The sequence below is a fragment of the Penicillium paradoxum genome (assembly GCF_028828445.1).
Source record: "Penicillium paradoxum strain IBT 22861 chromosome Unknown utg000007l_segment0_segment0, whole genome shotgun sequence".
NCBI lineage: Eukaryota > Fungi > Ascomycota > Eurotiomycetes > Eurotiales > Aspergillaceae > Penicillium > Penicillium paradoxum.
This window is the reverse complement of record NW_026643185.1, coordinates 977,963-990,709: the sequence shown is the minus strand read 5'-3', so window position 1 is coordinate 990,709 and position 12,747 is coordinate 977,963. Positions and strand designations below refer to the sequence as shown.

The 12,747-nt window shown below is 47.1% G+C and overlaps 4 protein-coding genes across 4 annotated transcripts; 2 read left to right on the top strand and 2 right to left on the bottom strand.

The window, feature by feature from the left end:
* Positions 1-1,302: 1,302 nt before the first annotated feature.
* Positions 1,303-3,316, bottom strand: N7457_007951 (Pectin lyase fold/virulence factor; the record flags this gene model as incomplete). Its single annotated transcript, XM_057178994.1, has 2 exons — positions 1,303-2,348; positions 2,401-3,316. The coding sequence occupies 2 exons, from the start codon at positions 3,314-3,316 to the stop codon at positions 1,303-1,305; spliced, it is 1,962 nt and encodes a 653-aa protein (XP_057027380.1).
* A 1,711-nt stretch (positions 3,317-5,027) lies between these two features.
* On the bottom strand, positions 5,028-7,016 carry N7457_007950 (fungal specific transcription factor domain-containing protein; the record flags this gene model as incomplete). Its single annotated transcript, XM_057178993.1, has 7 exons — positions 5,028-5,238; positions 5,290-5,387; positions 5,454-6,009; positions 6,070-6,515; positions 6,583-6,712; positions 6,766-6,957; positions 7,009-7,016. The coding sequence occupies 7 exons, from the start codon at positions 7,014-7,016 to the stop codon at positions 5,028-5,030; spliced, it is 1,641 nt and encodes a 546-aa protein (XP_057027379.1).
* A 1,188-nt stretch (positions 7,017-8,204) lies between these two features.
* N7457_007949 (sugar porter family MFS transporter) lies at positions 8,205-10,147 on the top strand (the record flags this gene model as incomplete). Its single annotated transcript, XM_057178992.1, has 8 exons — positions 8,205-8,575; positions 8,627-8,708; positions 8,761-9,020; positions 9,080-9,227; positions 9,283-9,593; positions 9,656-9,667; positions 9,728-9,860; positions 9,911-10,147. 8 exons carry the CDS (start codon positions 8,205-8,207, stop codon positions 10,145-10,147), a joined length of 1,554 nt encoding a protein of 517 aa, XP_057027378.1.
* An 845-nt stretch (positions 10,148-10,992) lies between these two features.
* N7457_007948 (sulfatase family protein) lies at positions 10,993-12,459 on the top strand (the record flags this gene model as incomplete). The annotated part of the gene is made up of 1 exon (XM_057178991.1): positions 10,993-12,459. One exon carries the CDS (start codon positions 10,993-10,995, stop codon positions 12,457-12,459), a length of 1,467 nt encoding a protein of 488 aa, XP_057027377.1.
* Positions 12,460-12,747: the final 288 nt, after the last annotated feature.

Below are 12,747 nucleotides of genomic sequence, written 5' to 3'. Positions count from 1 at the left end.
TGCGTTGCTTGTATGCTTGTTGCTCATTTATCTCTCCGCATTGCGGCATAAAAATTCTGGAAAGCCAACTATATACAAGAAATAAGTAGTGGTTTGATAGGTGAACTGTTATAGAACGTGGAAGGTTGAATGTGCGAAAATATATATTTCGAATTGATGCTTGATTATTTCACTTCTATGAACATTCCAGTTTAGAGACTTGTTTCAATCCCATTTAGCTATATGTACTTATTAAGTGCGTACAGAGAGATATACGGTCTATTTAAGGTTTGGGGTTGAAGATTCCGCGGACGTTGCTAAACACTGGGTACAACATCGGTGGTCTTTTGATTCATGCATTAAACCAGATGAATATATTTTCACCGGGCCTACATGATTGGATACTATGATTGACTCGTGAAACACTACCCACGTGCAAATCATAATCCGACTGCATAATCCCTCGGTTTCTGATTCGCAGAGTCTTTCTCGCTCTTGTTTCATTTCTCCGAGTTCACAAGGAGATGGTAAAACCTAGGTATTCTTGGGATATGAAAGGAAACATGGATGATGACGAAAACATGCAGTTTTTACTAGTAACTTGAGGTGTCGCTCGGGTAGTTTGATGCCTGGGAGATGTGTTGAGATACCTAGTACATGTTGAAAAGGGAAACGCTCGGTGGCAGTGCATTCTCCAGTACACGGCTCGATTCAGTAGCAGCATCCAACAACTTACCAACTGCCGTAGAGAATAGTAGGGTATGGAGGGTAGTCCATGGAGTCAAATCAAAGAGTTGTAGGTGTGTGTATTGTCAATCTGTATTTACCTGCTAGTTACATATACCTATTCCCATGATTCTTATCTGACGAGAACGCAAATGTGCAAAGTTCAGGATCGAGATCTGACAGTAGTGAGGACCTGGATCTCCACTACAATATTGAGTGGGTATTAGATGCCGTAGGCATCCTGCCTCGTAGACTGGAGTAGTCTCTGGCTCTCTCTTCCTAACAAAACTCTCTCCCTCCTAATCGAGCCCTCACAATTGAGCTTTACTTCGTAGCCCTCATCAGTAGTTCATAGGATGGCTGTCTAATATGTCAGAACACGCCCATTGCTCGGTAGAGGTAAATCCAAAGTCTTTCGCCGTTTTGGTAACCGAAAATTTGGGACAAAGCACTACGAACTATTTGTGAATACGTGATAAGATGAGATAAAATATCCCAAGCAGATACCTTTATAAACGGGACAAATATTGGAGCTATCTATTCCGCAAATAGATACATCAATCAAACTCTGGAGGTGGAATCCCCACAGAACAACATTTACACTCCTGTAACAAACACTTCATCGGCAATCAAACCAGACGAGCCACCGTTGATCTTAACGAATGAAGTGGTGCCTGCATTGGCTTTCTCTCCAATAGACACCGATTCTCCGTCAACCGTGGCGCTCGACCCACTGTCGGAAAACGAAACTTCCAGGATTTGCCATTCGCCCAGTCTGTAGGGTGAAGCATTAGAGAACTGCACAGTGACAGACTTGGAGGCCCCCTGGATTTCAACTGATGCTGAAGCATCGCTACCAGCTGGAATCCAGATCCTCAGATTAACGCGGAACGGAGCTTTCAGAGAGATGTCTCTGGTAATCGAAGCACCAGAGGATAGTGAAACCGAGTTACCGAGGTCGCCGGCTGGGTCTGCCACGATGGAGGCTCCTCCGTTTGCGGTCCAACCGGAGAGAGTCGAATCATCAAAGCGACTGATCCATGTCGGTGTCTTTGTTCCAGGACCAGAGTAAAATCCGAGATTCCGGTGCGCGCTTGTAGGATTATTGAAGAAGTCCACGCTCGCATCATTTTCTACGACAGTTGCAGCATCCAAGGTGGCGAAACCGCTTGCTAGCAGATACGCTTTGGGATCCCTCAATCCAGGAGCTGCCAGACCGGGCATCCCGGTGATGGACTTGGTGGCTTTGGAATAAGTGTCGATAGATCCGTAGAACGCGTTGTTGTCCACAATGAAGGAAGCGTCATCCAAAACCCACTTGGCCGTACCGGCACCTTCCTTTCTGATGATGTTGTTTGAAAATACGACATCAAGGCTTGCAGAAGTGCCTTCATTCACGATATTAGGCGAGAGACCAGCTCCAATATAAATGGTGTTTTTGTAGATCTGTCCATCAACGAGGGATCCGCTGCAAATGTTGAAGATCCTTGCCCGATCATTGACTGAAAGGTTGTATCTGATTGTGAAATTTCGAGTTGGCTTGTCGTAAGGGCAAAGTAGGAAGAATCCACCCTCGTTGTTGTGGGAAAGATTGTATTCGAACAGAGTACCCGAGGTTGAATGGTCCACATCATATGACATTCCTAATCATGAGTTAGCTTCGTTCGCGGAATTTCTGAAACTGCGAAAACATACCATCATATTCTGTCTTGCCACCTGATACAGTGTTATACCGGAAGATAGACCCATCGCTGTTAGCGGTCCAAATTCCAACATTGAAGGACTCAGACCGCCGATTGAAGCCCACAACGGTGTTACTGAGGACAAGGGCATCATTGTTGCCCTTGACAACGATTCCATCGCCACCAATATCATACAGACGGTTCCTTTGAATCACCAATCCAGAGGACGCCGCCCATGGTTTGGTGCAAAGGCTATTCCAGAACGCAGCGAGCGCGTCTCTCCGGCACCAATTAGTCCAAGTGTAGATTCCCTGCCGGTCCACGGAACGGATTTCATTGTCTTGGATTGTGACGCGATCAAAATAGGTTGGAGTTACGGAGCCCGCGGCTTCAACCACAATGGCACCGGAAGCATTCGCGTACTTTCCAGTACCAGCCCCAGAAGTTGTCGTTGAAGGCATCCAGCCTCGTACATCATGAATATAGAGACGCTGGAGGGTAATTTCTTGGACTCGTCCAGCATCCGATGCATACACGTACACACCACGGCGCGGTGACGAATTGTCTCCCGGATTGGTGATGTTAAGATCTTGAACAGTGACAAAGGAGCTTCCTTTGATCAAGACCGAACTCAAACTGTCGCCTGCCTGAACAATTGGCTTCGACTTTGAGGCGTCGCCATAAGCACCGATTGTGATGACCGATCCGGCGGATCCACTGCTGTCAAGTGATAGTGGACCGGTGAAAGTGGTGCCTCGTTTGAGCAAAATGTTATCGCCTGGAGAGAGTGACAGACTTGGGATCGAAGACAGCGTGTTGAATGGTTTTGCTTCAGTGCCTTCCCCGTTCGTTGCAGCAGAGCCATCGAAATAATAGCTAGCTGCCGCGCAAAGTTGCGGAAGAATTGCAAGATATTGAGCAACCTTCATATCGGGCAAACAATAGATGATTGAGGTAAGACTGGAGGATGTTTAACTGAAAGCCTTCCTGTCATTTAAGTAGCCTACGACCGGATGGCGAGATATGGAGAGAATATTACGCATCTTGCATCAGGAATCAGGATTCTGCAATCTATTGTTCGTACTCAGGGTTGAAGCGATAGCCGGCTCTCCACGTGTTTTCCAAGACGCCAAGCGCATAGTTCCTGGGGTTGGCGCATTTTGCACGGCTGGCTACATGCCGCAATGCTTTCCCCGCAATCTTTAGTAGCTTTGACGTGATCGCGGATGTCGCTTTGACGTCCGAAGCGAGCCGAAGCGACCTGAAGACGATCGAGTTTGGGTCACGGGCCATGTGGCCTCACCGCCCCAAGGGAACCGGCAAATTAGTCATCAGAAATCGGCTGCCGGAGGTGGGCTCCAGGGGTCCAGGGCTTCAGGGCTCCAGTCGTCATAATAAAATACGAAAGAAAACTCGTATAAATCACGCCATCGCTCTGATCAAATATATTAGATGGAAATCCACTCAGCACTATGCTATGTCGGTCGACGAAACCTTGGAGCCAGCCCCGATTGCCCACGATAACCAGTCTAAAACGGAAACAGAAATGGATCGACACTTGACTGGCCATTAGTCAAATACTCCACAGCCCAAGGGGCCGTTCCATCGGCCAGTATGTTTATCACACCCATCTCAGTAGGATCCCACAATCCGGCGGTACTGAAGGATGAGAATTGTGGGAAATTATTAGAAACCAGCGACGGGTTTTCCGGTCTCGTCAGAGAAGGCGCGGATTCGAAAGTCTGTAGCATGGTGGATCCTGCATCAATGTGGGATGAGTATGGCTGTTGCGATTGCTGCCGTCTAGGATTTAATGTGGAGATATTCGAATGTAGATGAGATTGTCGAAGACTACGGGCGACGAAGTATGCCGCCTGTTCACAACTCTCTGATTGGATAATCCTTTCACCGCTGTATTCCCGCACTTATCACCGCCTTTTCGAAGCCTTATGTATACAATTTCAATTTCTCTTTTATTTCTATACCAACATACTCCACAATGGTGCGACTAAGCATTGATCTTAAAGCCCATAAAGATGATATTATCTCTCTTTTCTAAAGCGGCGTATCTCTAAATGCTATGTATATCAGTCTACGCGATGCGTATGGCCTCACTATTGCATCCCTTACAATAAGGAGACGCCTTATGTCACGACCTAAGGATTAAGCTGGAGGGTACGTCTTATCCTATATTTGTGCATTTAAGGTAGGGGTATTTAAGTGAGAAACCTAATATGATAACTAGTTAATTATTATAATGGCTCTTTTGGTAAATACTCTACCATTATTTTTCCTAGTTTTATGGAAGTGTACTTCCCTTAGAGGAGGGGAGGAGAAGAGTGGGGAGAAGCTAGACAGTAGGAGACGATTACGTAGTGAAAAGGCTTTAACGCTAGGAAATAGGTGTATGCGGGCATTTGTGTAGTGGGAATAGCTTCATCTTTTTGAACTTCCAATCATCCTGGAAAAACACTTTGCTTATTAATCCCTCTGTCATGCCCACCCGCCCGTTGATTCAGCCCTGGTATCTTGATTTATGCTAGTCGAAATTCAGGCATATTCAGGCATAAAATATGCAAAATGAGGCATTTGACCTTAGATGACTAAAATACTGCCTGGCAATATTATCTAATCAGAGGGTTATGAACAGGCGGCACACTTCGTCGCCCGTAGAAGACTCCTTGTGGATTGCGGTATTTCAGACGAGACGCTATGAGTGGTCGAAGGAGAACCCGAATTTGACCCTCGTGTATCTTTGCCACGTAAAGCTGTTCGCGCCATGCGATAAATTGCTAGTGGGTTCAACACAGCCTCCGGAGATTCTTGAACAGGTGAGTCTGGAAGGGAAGATCTAGAGGCAACGTCAGTAAGATGCGGATGGAGATTGAGTTGGAAGCCTTACATTTCCCCATTTCCTTCTAGATCTCGCTCACTTATAGAATTATGTGAAGGATAGGATTGTGGGTCTGTTGAAGTCATCATCTTGACAGCAGAAAGATACTAAATAACGATAATCAGTGGGGATCGTGGATAGAGTTGTTTGTTGGGCCGAAAAGGGGGACATACACAATGCTCAGCTGTTGCAACAAGAGGTCTCATTTGCATGAGGGCATCTAAATTACTCTTCGCCAGCATCATCGTTTCCTCCGACTCAGATGCGCTCAAAGTAACCGATGAGTCAGTGATATGTCTCAAATAATAAAGCATGACCTTAATGCTATCATGTGCAATGATGCAAAGCCAGGTATCAGCCAAAGCTTTGATCCCATGTTTCGAGGCTTCGGCAATAGTCTTAGAAACTTCTCGAGCGCTGTTAAAGCATAATCTGCAACAATTGTCCAAAAGTGCTTTCTGATCTGATGGAAACTCAACATGTCGTCTGATGCGGAAAAGTATTGGCATACCAATCCGATATAGATCGACCGACGTTTGGTGATAGGTGCACCAAAGCAGTGTCAATGCGCCTAGTTGTGAAGCTTCTTTGCGGGCCCAAATTGCACCAGAGTGCCACTTGAGACTATGTGGGAGATGTTCTCGCCAGCTTCCGATTTCGGTCGATAATTGTTGGAATTCGGAATCAGTTTCCCAGGGGGGTTTCGTGCTATCAAGCTGTTTGACATATCTTTAGACGATATGGGGTAAGCGACACATATATGACCAAGTCAGAGCCCAAATAGCCTACCGAAGAACTCTTTTTCGAATGCCCACAAGGCGAATAAAATAAGCTTCTATGCCCATATTCTGCGCTGCTTGAAAATAAATCTGTTCTCTCGGAATGAACGCCAGAATCTTTCCCACATCTAAAATTTCGGTGATGCAGGGAATTCCCAAAGAAAAGTTGTGGCTGTGACAAGGGAGCTGAATCTCCAAATCTTTGTCTTCAAGGAGAGTAAGCTGATTGACACCGCTGCCTACCCAACTGTCCATGACATAACAGCTCCACATCAGACGCCGCTTAGATTCATTCGTAATCGGAGAGTTGGAGTTCGGGCGAGTACAAAGAATATCGGCAGAACTCTCAAGATTGAGCTGCAATGCTTGTGATATCCTGGCAGTGATGCCACTAAGAATGAACGCACTTGCATAGCTTCCAACTCGAAGGTCATGATCATACAGCAGAATTGCAGACTTGATGAGCAATCGTCAGTCACAATAGCCTCCGGTCAATTCGTGTAGTCTGATTAAAAGAGCATACCATTAACTTTTCCAGACACAGATCATCCAAGTCCGCAAATACTCGAGCCTTGGCGATTTTCGCCCACTGATTACCGGCAGTAAGTATTAATTCCGGGGGAAATTGGGAAGCATAATCAAGAGCGAAGAACCTGTCCATCGTAAGGATTGCATTCAATCGTCAGATATGGGTTTGGAGGCTTACTTTGCTCCCAGCGCACAGATAATATGAAGCAGTGATTCATCATTGCAGCAAGATTCTAGATCTTCGTCCAATCGCTGCATGAAGGAAGGCTTATGCACAAATCCAAAGCAACGTAAGGGGTGAACATGAGCAAAATACTCTTCGACGAGCATAATAATCCGCTCTTTGTCGGGTAATTGTGGGGAATGAAGCCTGGCCAAGTTAGTCTTTGGATCGGCTGGCACAATAAACAGACCAATATACCATGACATAGAGCTAGGCGTGCTTCCAGCAGGTGTTTCGAGGACTTGTTGAATTCTTTGAGGCGCATTTGTTATAGGGATCGAGCTCGAAGAATGGTCATGAACACCCGAATAAGATTCAGAATCCGATTTGCTTTGATTCTGTTCCACACGACCCGCTCCATACGTACACTCAATGTCTCGTCGGATGCACCTAGTACATCTTTCTCCCCCTGAACACCGTGCCTTTGCAAGGCGACAGCAATGACATGATTTAGATACTCGATGTCGTGTTGTACCGGCTTGTGTTAGTGTGGCGTCCCGCCTCGCGCTTCTGTGGATCCTGGGAACGAAGCCGACCTGACCTGGATGGCCAGGACAGTCCAACCTGAGACGCTCGCAATTCGAACATGTTGGCCAGCGCTCATCACATTTTACCTTACGCGCGCGACACAGCAAACATCCTAGGATTGTTAAGCCTGGACATTTTATATGTCTTGGCAAGGAGGGAGCTAACCTGATCGAGATCTGCGAGTGGTTGAAGGTGCGACTGATTGCCGCGATGCTGGGTCCCTCGCGGATTCCATATCTCCACTCCATGATAACATGCCGACTTCCGGCGTACAACTGAAAGCACAGAGAAAGAGAAAGAGAGAGAGAGGGTACAATAAAGAGAAGAAGCGGGGACCGGATCTCGCCCGATGTCGGCAATGGCGGTGGACCGCGGCAAAGCTGTCGATTAAGCTTAAGCTGAGCAACGCTGCTCTTGATATTTCTGATTGCCTGCTAAAGAATGATAGTATGGGTTGGACTGAGTTCGACGATGGTAAGATGTCTGAACACAGAGTCATTCGCGGACTTTGCTTGGGGTCTTGGTGCAAGAACTTTGCACCATACCGATCTAAGCGATTGAACCACGTCCAAAAAGGACATATTGATTTTGCCCCATTATCCTCGTATATTTGCTAGCTCCTCAAGCCACGATTTCACCATACCTTACCCACTTGACGTTCGCACTCAAAATATCGGGTCCCGGTAAGAAACACGGATATCGGCCTGAAACCGGATTTCATTGGCCAGTGAACGAAGTCGTGGAGATCGGCCCAGGTGGTTCCAATGAGTGGAGCGACATAAAAGTCCGGGGTCCCAGACCATATAACACCTTTCTATATGCTGTGACCTTTTCTCTGCGTCAAATTGTGATTCAAGCTCGTCACAATGGGCAAAATACCTCAGTTCAGCAATGTCTACCTCGTCAGTGGGCTGGCGACCATTGGCGGTCTCATCCAGGGCTTCGATGTTTCGAGCATGTCTGGAATCATTGGCACCGATCAATATAAGACCTACTTCAACAAGCCGGATTCAGTTGCACAAGGTGGTATCACAGCCAGTATGGCCGGTGGTTCGCTGCTTGGTGCGCTCTTTTCGTCTTGGACAAGTGATCGATATGGTCGACGCGACTCGATGGTGATTGCGTGTATTTTGTGGTTGATCGGCTCGATTTTGATGTGTGCGGTGCAAAACACTGCCATGCTGATTGCCTCGCGCATTATCAATGGATTCTCCGTTGGAATACTTACCAGCCAAGGGTAAGATGTGCGCTATGCTGAACTTGTCACCGCCACTAACATCATCTCCAGTCCCATTTTGATTGCTGAGATCAGTCTTCCGCACCAGCGCGGTAGACTTCTTAGCTTGCAGCAGTGGATGATTACTTGGGGTGTATGTGCTCAATTCATGTCTCTTCGATTGCGCGTGGCTAATGCTGTCTCAGATCCTCATTATGTACTTCATATCATACGGATCGACGTTCTTGAAAACTACCGCGGTGTTCCGTCTTCCCTGGGGTCTCCAGATGATACCAGCTATTATCCTTCTGTCCGTTCTGCCCATGATGCCAAGGTCCCCTCGCTGGCTGGCCACACAGGACCGATGGGAGGAGGCTACAGAGATCATTGCCCGACTACACGCCAAGGGCGATACCCTTGATCCCCTCGTGGTAGCGCAAGTCACTGAAATTAGAGAGAAGCTTGAGTAAGCAGTCGATATCTATTTTCCAACTGATTCCTTTGCTGTTACTGACCGAGCCCCAGACTTGAGCGCCAATATCAGAGCACCTCCTGGTCGGAGGTGTTCAACTCCCGAAATATTGTTCGCGTACACTGTGGCATTTTCACCCATGTTTGGTCTCAATTCAGCGGTACAAATGCTATGATGTATTACATTGTCTACATTTTCCAAGTAAGAACCGCGTGCAATGCCATCCGATGTGAATATTGGACTAACATATCTGCAGATGGCTGGACTGTCAGGCAACAACGCACTTCTGTCCGCGACGATCCAATACATTATCAATGTTGTCATGACACTTCCCGCACTACTCTTCATTGATCGTCTTCCACGCCGCCGTTTGTTCATTGCAGGTGCTATCGGCATGTCAATCCTTCAGTTCACTCAGGGAGGGCTTATGAAAACATACGGCGAGGCTGTTCCAGGTGGCCTTAAGGGTTCTCCTACAGTTACGTGGATGGTCAACAATGGCCGGGCGTCAAAGGCAATTATTGCCTGTTCTTACCTGTTCATTGCGGTCTATGCGCCTACTTGGGGGTGAGTACTCTCTGTCATATGGATTGCAAAAGTCTGCTAGCTAACCTTTTTCTCCCTTGAAGACCTTTAGGATGGTATGTTCAATCACTTGCAGGAATTTCTGCTGACTACAATAACTAACTTTGCTCTAACAGGGCCTATCCCCCCGAGATCATTCCCCTCTACATCCGCAGCAAATCAGTTTCTCTGGCGACATGCTTCAACTGGGTCTGCAACTTTGCTTTGACATTCTTCTCCCCACCTGGATTCCAGCATATTCAATGGAAGGTGCGTTCAATAACTGTTAAAGTTATATAGGATATCACTGACTTCGCTAGATGTACTGCGTGTTCGGAAGTACTTGTATGGCTGCCGCAGTCCACGTCTTCCTTTTCTTCCCAGAGACCTGTGGCAAGTCACTCGAGGAGATCGACGATGTGTTCAATAACCAAAGCATCTGGGCGTTCAAAGCCAAATCCGAACCCAGTCGGTTTATTACCGATATTGAGCAGGCGAAGGAGCAGTTGAATGCGGGAAAAGTGGGAGTGACCACCGTCAAAGAGTCGAAGGAGTAGATAGTAGTTCGATATATACAATCTTTTAATTAATAGTAGGTGCTAGGATGTCTTCGACTTGCTTTGACTTATTTGTTTGTGCAAACCGATGTATATCCTAGAAAGAGTTTTGTTGATCTTCAGGATATTATACACGAATGCATCTGTTTTCCTGGTTTTCCAGATAGCTAGAATTGGTTTATGCTTCCCATATTTTCTCATCTTTCCCATCTTCTCGCTATTCTTCGGTAGTCTCAAGTTGACCCTCAACGCTGGCATCGCGGTAAGCTACAATCTGTAGACTAGAATGGTTATTTGCGATGGAGAATGAAGATATTCCATATGTCCTCCGCCTTTTCGTGATTTTTCGAATCTTTTGCTACATCTTTGCTACTGTAGACCAAACCTCGGTGAAAGCAACTAAAATCAACATGTTGAAGGCCTCGGTGCCTGAGCGCCCCAGGCAGATAGAGCACAAATGTCCAGGGGCGTTTTCATCTTGCGCTCCCCTCTCCCCTCCCATCGTCCATTTCTAGCCACCTAGGCACGGAAGACATGGTTAGCTCATTCTGATAGCTCTATCACTTCGTGTGTTTTAGGTTCTCTAGACATATTATATCACGACATTAACTCACGAGATTGCGCGAGAAGCCCCATCAGAACCAAATGGGGCCAGCAATCTATTCCTACGCGAGATCCGACCGACATCCGCGCAATAGGTCTGGCCCCCACGTTGCCACGATAAACAAACCGACATCCGTTTATCGCAGAACTAAAGAATATTATGGCGCGGATCCCAGTCACCAGTTCCCAAAAATCAACTCACACATCTCCGTTGTAGAAGATAATTGATTCTCACATCAAACATGGCTAAACGCAACATCCTCCTCATGATCGCCGATGATCTGGGAAAACAACTTGGCTGTTACGGGAATAGCAAGATTCAAACCCCAAACCTGGACAAGCTAGCCTCCGAGGGAACGAAGTTCGATCAGGCTTTTACATCAACTGCTTCTTGCAGTGCCAGTCGCTCCGTCGTCTATACTGGCCTGCACACTCACCAAAATGGGCAATATGGCCTGCACAATGGCCGACACCATTTCACGACCTTCGACCATGTCGAGACTGCACCTGCTCTCTTCTCAAAACACGGGTACTCCACTGGCTTGATTGGAAAGCTCCATGTTGGTCCGTCGAATGTTTACCCATGGGAGATGTGCGCAGAGAGTGATAGTCGTGATGTGGCAGCAGTTGCTGATCAGGCTTCCGCATTCTTTGACAAGTCTCGTGCAGACGACAAGCCATTCTTCTTGACTGTCGCGTTCATTGATCCGCACCGGGACTGGACCCGTTCTGGATTTGGGAATGATGGCGAATATGATGCACGTGTGAAGAAGGTCGATTACTCCCCGGACGACGTGGAAGTTCCACCATTTGTCAATGATCTGCCCGGTGTGCGCTATGAATTTGCGGAATATTACAAGTCTATCTCCCGATTGGATCAAGGTGTCGGTATGGTGCTAGAGGGACTGAAGAATTCCGGGCTAGAGGATGATACTCTAGTCATCTTCCTAAGTGACAATGGGCCTCCGTTCATCAACTCCAAAACAACCCTCTATGACGCCGGTGTCAGTCTACCATTGATCATGAAATGCCCTGGCTCAGCTGCTGGCATCACCAACCCAAACATGGTTTCATATATCGATATTCTGCCTACACTTCTCGATTATGCCAAGCATCCTAGCCCCGAGCACCCAGACCGGATCGGCCGTTCGATCCTCCCAATTCTCAGTGAAGCATCCCCCCTCGAGGACTGGGGGCAGGTCTTTGGATCGCACACATTCCACGAGGCCACCAATTACTGGCCTACGCGCATGATGCGCAACCGTCGATACAAGTACCACCGCAACATCGCCTGGCGACTAGATTTTCCCTTCGCTGCTGACATCTACGGCTCATTGACATGGGAGGAGATTCGAAATGCCGATACCAGTCCTAAGATGATTGGGTCCAGGCCTTTGAAGGATTACTTCTTCCGTCCAGCTGAAGAACTTTATGATATTCAAGCGGATCCAAACGAGATTCGCAATCTTGCAAAGGACCCCGAGTATCAGACCATTCTCGAGGAGATGAGGACTACTCTGGAGCAGTGGCAGCGCCGGACGGAAGACGCTTGGCTGTACCGGGATGGTGTTTCCTTGCTCTTCGTCAGGCATCATTTTGAAGGTGGATTGGAGGTACCGGATCGTTGGGACTTTGATGTTGCTGCGCCTGAGAGCAAGGGGCAGCCTAAATTTAACGGGGAGCTGCCCTGGGGAGTCGCTGCGCAGTGATTGGTTCATGGATGTACTGAAGGATTGAGATCCTTTGACTTTCAACAATCTCTCTTTTGCAACAGTCCAAATAAAAAATATATTAAATTTTTCTTTTTCTTTTTCTCTCTTCCCCTGGCCGATTGCATTGGTACATCATCGTTTTAATCTTGGATATGCATGCGCCCCTAGGGGGCTTTTAGCAAGTATATTAGTTTTATAACGACGCTCAGTGTTAATCATCTTCATCTCATATCTCCATCCACACTCAAGCTGATTTGTTTCCCTTAAACATGTTTCCATCCTTTC